General features: G+C 57.1%; 1 protein-coding gene across 1 annotated transcript in view; it reads right to left on the bottom strand.

Annotated features, from left to right (window-relative positions):
* Nucleotides 1-5,897: 5,897 nt before the first annotated feature.
* LOC311514199 (uncharacterized protein) overlaps nucleotides 5,898-11,502 on the bottom strand; it is a gene marked incomplete at its 5' end in the record, with an annotated part of 64,023 nt that continues 58,418 nt past the window's right edge. Inside the window, 4 exons of the mRNA XM_084652603.1 lie at nucleotides 5,898-6,410; nucleotides 7,918-8,271; nucleotides 8,563-8,874; nucleotides 10,736-11,089. Of these exons, the coding sequence (XP_084508729.1) occupies nucleotides 6,406-6,410; nucleotides 7,918-8,271; nucleotides 8,563-8,874; nucleotides 10,736-11,089 (1,025 nt within the window). The 3' untranslated portion in view covers nucleotides 5,898-6,405. The remainder of the gene's footprint in view (nucleotides 6,411-7,917; nucleotides 8,272-8,562; nucleotides 8,875-10,735; nucleotides 11,090-11,502) is intronic.

Raw genomic sequence — 11,502 nt, 5'->3', positions numbered from 1 at the left:
TATGTATATATACCTGCTACTGTATTTTCCACTCCATACATCTGATGAAGTGGGTTCTAGCCCATGAAAGCTTATGCCCAAATAAATGTGTTAGTCTCTGAGGTGCCACAAGGACTCCTCATTGTTAAGGCAAGGAGAGAGGCACCCCCAGCCCATGCCAGCTCCCATCCCTCGACCTGGGGCTGGAGAGGTGTGACAAAGCTAATGTACTCAATGCTTTTTTTGCCTCTGTTTTCACTAACAAGGTCAGCTCCCAGACTGCTGCGCTGGGCATCACAAAATGGGGAAGAGATGGCCAGCCCTCTGTGGAGATAGAGGCGGTTAGGGACTATTTAGAAAAGCTGGACGTGCACAAGTCCATGGGGCCGGACGAGTTGCATCCGAGAGTGCTGAAGGAATTGGCGGCTGTGATTGCAGAGCCACTGGCCATTATCTTTGAAAACTCGTGGCGAACCGGGGAAGTCCTGGACGACTGGAAAAAGGCTAATGTAGTGCCAATCTTTAAAAAAGGGAAGAAGGAAGATCCTGGGAACTACAGGCCAGTCAGCCTCACCTCAGTCCCTGGAAAAATCATGGAGCAGGTCCTCAAAGAATCAATCCTGAAGCACTTACATGAGGGGAAAGTGATCAGGAACAGCCAGCATGGATTCACCAAGGGAAGGTCATGCCTGACTAATCTAATCGCCTTTTATGATGAGATTACTGGTTCTGTGGATGAAGGGAAAGCAGTGGATGTATTGTTTCTTGACTTTAGCAAAGCTTTTGACACGGTCTCCCATAGTATTCTTGTCAGCAAGTTAAGGAAGTATGGGCTGGATGAATGCACTATAAGGTGGGTAGAAAGCTGGCTAAATTGTCGGGCTCAACAGGTAGTGATCAATGGCTCCATGTCTAGTTGGCAGCCGGTATCAAGTGGAGTGCCCCAAGGGTCGGTCCTGGGGCCGGTTTTATTCAATATCTTCATAAATGATCTGGAGGATGGTGTGGATTGCACTCTCAGCAAATTTGCGGATGATACTAAACTGGGAGGAGTGGTAGATACGCTGGAGGGGAGGGATAGGATACAGAAGGACCTAGACCAATTGGAAGATTGGGCCAAAAGGAATCTGATGAGGTTCAATAAGGATAAGTGCAGGGTCCTGCACTTAGGACGGAAGAACCCAATGCACAGCTACAGACTAGGGACCGAATGGCTAGGCAGCAGTTCTGCGGAAAAGGACCTAGGGGTGACAGTGGACGAGAAGCTGGATATGAGTCAGCAGTGTGCCCTTGTTGCCAAGAAGGCCAATGGCATTTTGGGATGTATAAGTAGGGGCATAGCGAGCAGATCGAGGGACGTGATCGTTCCCCTCTATTCGACATTGGTGAGGCCTCATCTGGAGTACTGTGTCCAGTTTTGGGCCCCACACTTCAAGAAGGATGTGGATAAATTGGAGAGAGTCCAGCGAAGGGCAACAAAAATGATTAGGGGACTGGAACACATGAGTTATGAGGAGAGGCTGAGGGAGCTGGGATTGTTTAGCCTGCAGAAGAGAAGAATGAGGGGGGATTTGATAGCTGCTTTCAACTACCTGAAAGGGGGTTCCAAAGAGGATGGCTCTAGACTGTTCTCAATGGTAGCAGATGACAGAACGAGGAGTAATGGTCTCAAGTTGCAGTGGGGGAGGTTTAGATTGGATATTAGGAAAAACTTTTTCACTAAGAGGGTGGTGAAACACTGGAATGCGTTACCTAGGGAGGTGGTAGAATCTCCTTCCTTAGAGGTTTTTAAGGTCAGGCTTGACAAAGCCCTGGCTGGGATGATTTAACTGGGAATTGGTCCTGCTTTGAGCAGGGGGTTGGACTAGATGACCTTCTGGGGTCCCTTCCAACCCTGATATTCTATGATTCTATGATTCTATGAAAGTGGGGGGTGCTTAGTGACTGTGCGTGCCTCAGTTTCCCTGTGTGCTGCGTGTGTAACAAGGGGGTGGGAGAGGGGGTTTGTTGTTGCAGGGGACCAGGTGTGACCTCGACTACTAGTTGGGACCCCAGACACTGGCCTGGAGATTGGGGACCCAGCAACTGGTGATCAGGGTACCCCCCCAGCTTGGGAGCCAGCTGGTTCTGGCCAGTTGGGGGACAATGGGCTGAGGAGAGAGGGGCCCGGGGCCCTGACCAGCTGGGAGGAACAAAGGACTGCAGAGAGGGGCCTAGGCGGCCTGTTCACCTGGGACTGAAGACAAAGGGTAGAGGGGGAGGGTATATGGGGGGCTCAGCTGGAAGGAGGGGGCTGGGCTGGGGACAAGGAGCAGCCAGAGCCCATGGGGACGGGGACAGACTCAGCTGGCCGGGGCTGAGACTGGTCAGGCCCCAGGCCCCAGAGACCTGCCCGGGCTGGGTCCAGACGTTCAATAAACACTAACGGGGAGTCCCTGCAGCTAGAGATCAGGGGGCGTTGCTCCCTCTGGGGGTGGGGACCCCAGGGGCCCAGAGTGAGGGGACTCCCTGAGGGGCCCACGGCAGAGCCAGGCTGCTGGGGGCTCAGAGGTGCAGTCCCAAGAGGCGGCGAGGCCAGAGGGCCTAACCCCAGAGACAGTGGACCCCTGTGAAGAGCTGTCACACAGGGGGGTTCCTCCCAGGGGCCGTACGGAGCCAAGAGAGCCCCGGGCTGGGGAATCGGTGACAGGAGGCACCCAGGCTGTGGGGCTCCGGGTTCCTAGGTGTGGGCTCGTCTCACTCCCCCTGGGGGTGATGTTCTGGTGGCCACTTCACCCGGGTCCTGCCCCACAGATCAGGCCAATGGGCCCATCCATCCCGGTATCCCTTTCCCAATAGCTCCTGTGCAGCTTGAGGTAGCTCGTCTCCCACAATGCACCTCCCTGCAAGGCCGTGTGGGGTGACATATTCCTCCCTGACCCAGCCACGGTCATGAAGCGTGGGGGTGGAGAGCTGGCAGCGTTGCAGTTGGAACTAAGCTTTACTAAGCTGCTCGCCGGTGGAGCGTCCTGTGGCAGGGGGTTCCGAGGGTGAACAGGGAGCTGGGTGTGACGAAGTGGGACTGTTCTTAATGTTTCCTCCGAATATTGTGGGGGTGCCTCAGTTTCCCCTATGCAGTTCTTAAGTATCTAGGTGGTGGGGTAAGGGTGTATAATCACTGCAGAGCCCTAGAGGGCAGGTGTGTGCAGGGGTCTGGACACAGAGAATGGCCGACACCCTGTCTCCTGGCAACTGATGGCCTGGGCCCTTCCCCCCTGCAAGGTGAGAGCTAAAGGGTTGGAGAACAAAGGAATCTGGTGACCTCCTGGCCTGGGAAAGGGACAAAGCCCAGGGGAGGAGGGGCTGGAGGGAGTTTCAGTTTGGGGCTGGTTGGAGACATGGAGTGAAGGGCAGAGGGGGATGTCTGGCTCACTCCCCCCCAAAATGGACCCAGCTGAGGGGTCCTGTTCTCTGCACCTACAAGCTCTGTGTTAGACCATGTTCCTGCCGTCGAATAAAACTCTGTGTTACTGGCTGGCTGAGAGTCACGTCTGTCTGCGAAGTTGGGGTGCAGGACCCTCTGGCTTCCCCAGGCGCCCGCCTGAGTGGACTCGCTGTGGGAAGCGCACGGAGGGGCAGAGGAGGCTGAATGCTCCGAGGTCAGGCCCAGGAAGGTGGAAGCCGTGTGAGTTTTGTGTCCTGAAGACAGGTTGCTCACAGGAAGGCAACTGCCCCAGAGTCCTGCCTGGCTTCATGGGGAGCAGTTCCAGAGCATCGCCCGGGGACTCTGTGACAGAAGCAAAAGTGGATGGGAACCTGGGAGGCAGTGACCATGAGATGGTCGAGTTCAGGATCCTGACACAGGGAAGAAAGGAAAGCAGCAGAATACGGACCCTGGACTTCAGAAAAGCAGACTTTGACTCCCTCAGGGAACTGTTGGGCAGGATCCCCTGAGAGAATAACATGAGGGGGAAAAGGAGTCCAGGAGAGCTGGCTGTATTTTAAAGAATCCTTACTGAGGTTACAGGGACAAACCATCCCAATGTGTAGAAAGAATAGTAAATATGGCAGGCGACCAGCTTGGCTTAACAGTGGAATCCTTGCTGACCTTAAACACAAAAAAGAAGCTTACAAGAAGTGGAAGATTGGACAAATGACCATGGAAGATTATAAAAATATTGCTCGGGCATGCAGGACTGAAATCAGGAAGGCCAAATCACACCATGTGGTGCAGCTAGCGAGGGATGTTAAGAGTAACAAGAAGGGTTTCTTCAGGTATGTTGGCAACAAGAAGAAAGCCAAGGAATGTGTGGGCCCCTTACTGAATGAGGGAGGCAACCTAGTGACAGAGGATGTGGAAAAAGCTAATGTACTCAATGCCTTTTTTGCCTCTGTCTTCTCGAACAAGGTCAGCTCCCAGACTACTACTGGGCAGCACAGCATGGGGAGGAGGTGACCAGCCCTCTGTGGAGAAAGAAGGGGTTCGGGACTATTTAGAAAAACTGGATGTGCACAAGTCCATGGGGCTGGACGTGCTGCATCCGAGAGTGCTAAAGGAATTGGTGGATGTGATTGCAGAGCCACTGGCCATTATCTTTGAAAACTCGTGGCGATCGGGGGAAGTCCCGGACGACTGGAAAAAGGCTAATGTAGTGCCCATCTTTAAAAAAGGGAAGAAGGAGGATCCTGGGAACTACAGGCCGGTCAGCCTCACCTTAGTGCCTGGAAAAAATCATGGAGCAGGTCCTCAAGGAATCAATTCTGAAGCACTTAGAGGAGAGGATCGGGGGGATGAGAGGCCCTGAGCCAGGGTGCGGATGCTGCAGGGTTGAAACACGGTGTAAGGCCGGTCAATGCACCCCACGGAGAGCAGACCTGCTTCCCAGGGACAGGCCTGCGTCCCCCCAGCCCCACTCCACATGCTGCCCCAGCTGGTGAGGGTCCCCCAGAGCTGGCCCCTCACAGACGCCCCTTCCCAGCATGTTGCCAGTCACCCCGCACTGCCCATGGGAGCCAGGCCCCGCCCCGGGACCTCAGGGGGATCCTGCCCGGAGAAGCCAGGGCCACCCCGTCGTGGGGACAGCGCTGGGCTCAGTGCCGGGGGTGGCCCCGAGCGCGGGAAGCTGAAGAGCTCTGCAGGATGCGTGAGGCCAGAGCGGATGTTACAGCCCAGGCCCCACGCGGGGTCCACGGACAGTTCGGGGCTCGGGGTGGGGGAGTTGTGGGGGCAGAGGAAAAATGGGAACTGAGTTGATCGTTGGGGGACAACAGGCCAGGCCAGGCCAGGGGGCAGCGTGGGTGGTTTGCAGGGGATGGGCCGTGGGGGAGACAGGACTGTGGGCTTGTATGAGAAGGGGGGTGAAAGTATTTTGGGGTGAGGGCTGAGGGGAGGGGGTTAAAGTGGGACTGAGAGGGGGAAATGGAGGTAGAGGGGGTGTGATATGGCCTGGGGTACAACCTGGACTTGCAATTGCTGTACCCCCTTAACTCTCTAGCCCAGGGCACCTCTCCCACGACTCTGCCAGTGACCAGCAGTCCCTCCAGCCCTGGCTCTCCCCCAGCCATTAGCCTGTGTCCATACAACCCGCACAGTTACACACAGGCTCTGCCGGCCCCTCCTGCACGGTGTAGAGGGAGACACCCGCACATCCCGCAGCCCCAGCCTGGCCCCCCAGGAATGTGCCTCTTGCACAGCTCCAGACCCCCCTGGATCAGCGTAAGCTCGTTAATTAGTTCATCATACCATCAACGGGTACGAACACGCACCAGCGTTTGTAACCAGAGTAATTCCCCAAACTTCAGTCGAAACCACACTGGCTGAGATAAAACATTAAAATAACAACATTAACTGCAGAAAGAGAGATGTGAAGGGCTTGTAAGTGGTATAAGCACAGAAGTTCAGAGTTGGTTACAAAAAGAAATAAAAGATAAAACCACAGTCTAATTTCTTTGAACTTTATCCAGCTGAGTCAAATTTGGAGCAATAAGGTTTCTCTTCCCCAAAAACCGACAGCAGCCGGTGCTAACTGGAAAGCTTTTCCCGTTAGGACCCCCCCCAGTTCAAATGATTCTTTGTCTTTCAAACGACCCTGTTGCCTTCAGTGAGCGGGCGGGGGAGGAGAGGTGCCGTGGTGATGCCAGTGTCCCTGAGTTTATACTTTTCTCCAGGTGGGCTGCCCAGCCACCATGTACGTCCCAGTTCACCTGTGTCCCCCATCGTGGTCCAGCAACAGCACCCGCTCTCAGCCGTCACCTCTCTTGGGTGGGGATCTGCATGGCTCTCCCTCCTGACCGGCGTATTTCCAGGCTGCCCAGCACCCTGCCTACACCGTGAGCTCCCCAGGAGAGTCGGACCGCCTGGCCACCAGCGGCTCTGCTTTGCTTTTCTCCTCAGAGACGGTAACCGGTGCAGGCCAGGTACCACCCAGCCCTTCTACGCCGGCCCCTTTATTCTGGAGGTAAAAGCATTCGAGAGAAAACACATTAAAACAACCAAAGTATCTACACGCGGGCTAATCAACTTACCAGGCATCACCCCTCCTCCCCACCTCCCCAAGGGCTCTGGTCTGCGTCAGTCCTTCCAGCTCTTCACTAAGGTACGCTCAAGCCTAGAAGAGCCACTTTCATCCTACCTCTCTTCAGGGGGCTGGGGAAGTGGAGAGAGCGGGAAATCACCAGCAGGAAAACAAAGGAACCAGGGGTTTTTGATGGGATGTAAAAACTCAGGAGACTCACTGGGACAGGAAGAGGCAGCTTTGAGCAGGAAAGAGGATGGGCATAGACCAGCTAGGGCCAGAGACGGCTTGTGGGGCTAGAGAAGACTCCAGGATTCAGAAGAAAAACCATCCCACGTGCCCCCAGAGAACTCTGACTCCAGCCCAAGGAATGCTCCAGAGTGGTGAGGAAACTGAGGCAGGGAAACACATGTACGGTTTATTGCTTTGGTCTAGATCTGTGTTTCTCACGCTGCTAAATATGGAGTGTGCAAATCTGTGTGCCCTGGCTTTCACTATCGCTTGTCCCTTGGAGTGGGGACAGCTGTCTCCTGGGTGTCCCCGCGTGGCCAGGAGTCACACTGCATCTCCTGCCTCAGTTTCCCCCTCTTCAGGGCCCCTTTAAGAACTCACCCAGTTCAAATAGAAGTTCAAACAAACCCCACAAGGGATCCCATTTATTTAGTCTTCCAGGCCCCTCAGTCCCAACCCCAGGTCAGTCTCTCCCCCAGCAGCCCAAAGTATTTGAAAAACAAAGCACAAACTCCTACAGTCTTTATACCCCTCTCAGCTGGGCCCAGCCCCCTCCTCCCCAAGGGTGTGTCTGTCAGACTCTGCCCTGCTTCTTGGCCAGGGTCTCTGCCAGGCCCCCTGCCTGGAGAGCTTCCCCCCCAGCCCAAGGCAAGCCTCCCTGTTATGCTGCTTAAGAGGGAAACTGTAACCCCAGAGCGCCCACCCAGCGGGAGTTCTGGCGACGGTGTGTTTGAGATACAGGGGGAGGAAGTGGGGTTTGGGGGGGCATCACTGATCCCGGGGCTAGGCAGCGAGAGCACAGGGTCAGAGCTCTCGGGGGGGGTGCAAGGCAGAGGATCTGCACCCCACAAGTAGGCAAAGAGAGCCCAAGCCCTGGGCTGTGGCTGGACTCTGGTCAGACTCTGGAGGCTTAAAGCACACGGGGCCCAGGGAAGTGGGTCACCCACACAACAGCCAGGAAAGGTGCAGCCAGGAAGCGCTCTCACAAGGGGTGCGTGTGTGCAACACACCATGTTGAGTCCCCACCAGCTGGGGTAACCACCTGCGTTAGGCTGTAGCCCCCGACGGCAGGGGTTTGTCCTGTCCTCTGGGGCAGCTGCCCTGGCCGCTGTCAAGGGGAAGGTGCTGCGCTAGAGGGGCCCTGGCCTGCTCCAGTTGGGAAATTCCTAACTTCCTGTACAAGTTGCAGGCTTTTCAAGACGAAAGATCAGACCTGTGACCTGCAGCTCCCTGCTGCGTCTCTCCACTGGGGTCCGTAGGATGACGTGTCCCACCCGGCAGACGTACTCTGCCCCCTGGTCTCTCTGCACCGAGGGGGTGAAGCGGAGTCTCGTCTCCTGCTGGAAGCTTTTCCCGTCCTGTGTGTGGGGAGCTCCGGGCTCGATTCTGTACTCGGCCGAGTTCAGTATACGAACAGCCGCCCCAGTCTCCCTGTTCCTCCTGAGCCAGGTCACACACAGCACCCCAGGGAAATGCCCCACCATGCGGCAGCTCAGGGTGATTTCCTCCCCCGCCGTCACTGACTCGGGTTGGGAGATTTCCGACACCTCCGGGGGCCGCAGGAGACCTGGGGAATGAAACATCCAGAGACAGTTACAGGCCCCGCAAGGGGGAGATGGGGCCTGGTGAGGGCTGCTTCCCCCTCCCTTCAGGCGGGAGAGATCTGACCCCTCTGTGGGGCTGTTACCCCATAAAATCACCCCCGGGTGTGACTCTGTTACACCCCGACCCATCGGCGTCTCCAGCTGGAAAGGGGGACAAGGAATATTAGCTCCCAAACCTCATTCATGCCTCAGGGACCCTGTGGGGGCAGCGATTCCTGCTCATTCCCCGTCCGACCCCAAGAGGCCCCCCTCACCTGTGTCCCCGGCTCTGATCTCTCTCTCGATCGGGGGCTCTCGGGGGCTTTGCTGAACGGACACTCGGACTCTGAGCTCCGGACGGTTCAGTCCCTGGCTGGGGATTCTCCAGACGCTGGTAGCGCTGAATGTGAGATCCCGGTTCTGGCTGACTTCTGGGGTCTCATCTCTCCCGCTCCCTGCCCCGTCCCAGGTCCACTGGATCCGGTGAATCTCCCTGGGGTAAAAGTTCTGCATCTGGACAGCAAACGGCACCTCCTCCCGGGGCTCCCAGTGTGGTAACACCTGGATCTCGGACACCTGTGGCTGGGCTGCAGGGAGACAGCAGGAGCGTCAGTGAGAGCAGGGGCTGGTAAGGGGGAGACCTGGATCGTGTCTCCCCAGAGAACTGAGTCAGGCCCCGATGGGGAAGGGGCAGGTAGGGACAGACCGGAGCCAGCCGGGGACTACACCTCATGAGTCAGCAAGGCCTGTGTTACGCCTCGGGGCAGAGAGCTCTCAGGCTGCCAGGCCACGTGCTGGGCACCTGGGCGGGGAGGGATAGCTCAGTGGTTTGAGCATTGGCCTGCTAAACCCAGGGTTGTGAGTTCAATCCTTGAGGGGGCCATTTAGGGATCTGGGGCAAAAATTGGGGATTGGTCCTGCTTTGAGCAGGGGGTTGGGCTAGATGACCTCCTGAGATCCCTTCCAGCCCTGATATTCTATGATTCTATGATACATAGGCGCCAACTCCGAGGGGGCTCTGGGGCTGCAGCCCCCACGGAAAAAAATGGTGGATGTTGAGCACCCATCAGCAGCCCCCCATCAGCTCCTTCCCTCCCCCCCACCCCCGTCGCTCACCAGCAGCCCCCCAAAGGTAACGAGAACACACCGACCCCTCCTAAAGACAAGGTCAGGCTGACGGGGTGAGGGATAGCGCTGGTTTGACCGAACCAACGTGTACAAGGTGACGGGCGGGAACTAACTCGGTCCGACGCGCATCGTGTTTGTATCGGTGTATACAGAGGGGTCTCAGAGGGGGTGTCCTTGGCCAGCTGAGTGGGGAATGGAAAGTCCCGCCGTTCCCTGAGCTAGTCCGTAGCGACGGGCACACGTGTGTTCGTGCCCCTGAGCCGGGCACTAGGACCGTGCTTCGTGGGCAATAACCCTGGCCGGGCGCCTTCACTCCTGCGGTGGAGCTTGTGGTCTCGTTGGGGCTCACGGCACAGATGTCGCCTCACAATTTCCTGCCCCGTTTCCCAGCCAAGGAGCGTGGGGGGTGGGGATGGGGATGGGGCTCTCCTGTGAGGGCAGCCTGGCTACTGGTGTATGGAAACCATGGGAGGTGGTGGCCATCTTTGGGACGGGCAGCCTCATTTTTATGTGGTCGGCCACCTTTCCTGAGGGCAGCCGGTAGAGTCAGCAACAGGAGACAGCAGCCATCTTTACTGAGGGCGGCCTCGGGAGTGGAAAAGGGACCATCCCTGCTGAGGGTTTGAGTAGCTTCAACCCCAGGAGGTGGCGTCAGCCCCACGGCACGGTGTGGGGAGCAGCAGCTCCCCTGGGCAAGGGCCAGTTGTGAGCATAAGAGCAAGGGCTGGGTACACCATTAATCGCTTTGCTTAATTACAGCTTAATGTCTTCGCCTGTCCCTTTGCCGCTGGTTGCCAGTGGGGTTTAATCATGGCAACCATGGGAAGGAGACAGACCCAGCTGTTATTAGCAAACAGTGTCAACAAAGGTCGGATGCTTTAGGTAAAACCTTCTCAAAGGTCCCATTCCCGAACCAGATCCCAGATTTAGTTGAAATTCCCTAGAAAATTCCTCCTCTGCCCTCAGACCCTGGGCCATGAGTTTGGGGAGGACACACTGTTCTCCTCCTGCGAAACAATCAGGGTGAGTCCCTGCCTCAAGTGGAAAACTGAACCCCGTTTTAAACAGAGGGGCTGCTGCACCCGCCCATCACTTCTCTCCAGACCTGAGAACCCTCTTTCCCCAGCACGGGGGGAACCTGCGAGCAGCCCACGGGCAAGTCCCCAAACGTTGCAGGACCCGCCCCACGTGCTGGGAACCGGCGGGAGGAGGCTCAGCCCAAAGCGACGCTGAACACCCCAGGTGCCTGAGAGCAGAGACCTCCTCAGCCACAACAACCCCAGCGTCAGCGCGGCTCTGCCCAGTCCCGCTCGCTCGTACCTCGGAGCTCCAGCGGCCCAGTGGATTTTCCTTCAGGCTCCGGTAGGGTTTGATGTTCCACGGAACACAGGTACTCTGCCCCGTCGTCCTCGGGCACCGAGGGGGTGAAGCGGAGCTGGGAGGTCACGCTGTAGGATTTCCCGTCTGGCGCGGCTGTGGGGTCTGGGGTGACAATCTTGTGGGTGCCCAGAGTGTCTAAGCACCGGAACACCGGCTCTCCTCTTTTCTGTCGGTACCAGGTCACGCTCAGCGCCTTGGGGTAGAACCTGGATATTTGGCAGCTCAGTGTTACCTGCTTCCCGGGAGCCAGGACGTCTGACTGGGAGATCTCGCACAGAACTGGAGCCTGTGGGTCTAGAAGACGTGGAAATTGCACGTTATAGTTACGGCACCTGGAGATCTGACACACGCTCCCCATCACCATCTGGTCTGACCTGGCCCCATGTCCCCAGCAGCCTCTGCCAGGCCCTCCCCTCACCCAGCGAGAGCTCCCCTGGATGACTCCTGTAACACACACAACCTCAGGGGTGCTGGGGTTACCCGGGAGAGGGGTCAGGAGTCGGTGTGGGGCCACAACTGCCCTGATGGTGGGGGTGAGTGGAGCAGCAGTAGGCTGTTATCCTCTGTGTGGATCAGGCACTACAGGGGGGTGACACAGGTGCTGAATTTTTTTCCCCAGTGGAGGCCCCACCCTCACTCTGCCCCGAGGCCCCACCCTCACTCTGCCTCTTCCTGCCCCTGCACCACCCCCTCCTAGAGGCCCTGCC

This window comes from Lepidochelys olivacea, assembly GCF_965140295.1.
Source record: "Lepidochelys olivacea isolate rLepOli2 genome assembly, contig: Scaffold_29, whole genome shotgun sequence".
In the NCBI taxonomy this organism is placed as follows: domain Eukaryota; kingdom Metazoa; phylum Chordata; order Testudines; family Cheloniidae; genus Lepidochelys; species Lepidochelys olivacea.
Note: the sequence above shows the minus strand (reverse complement) of the source record. Positions and strands in the feature narration are given on the sequence as shown.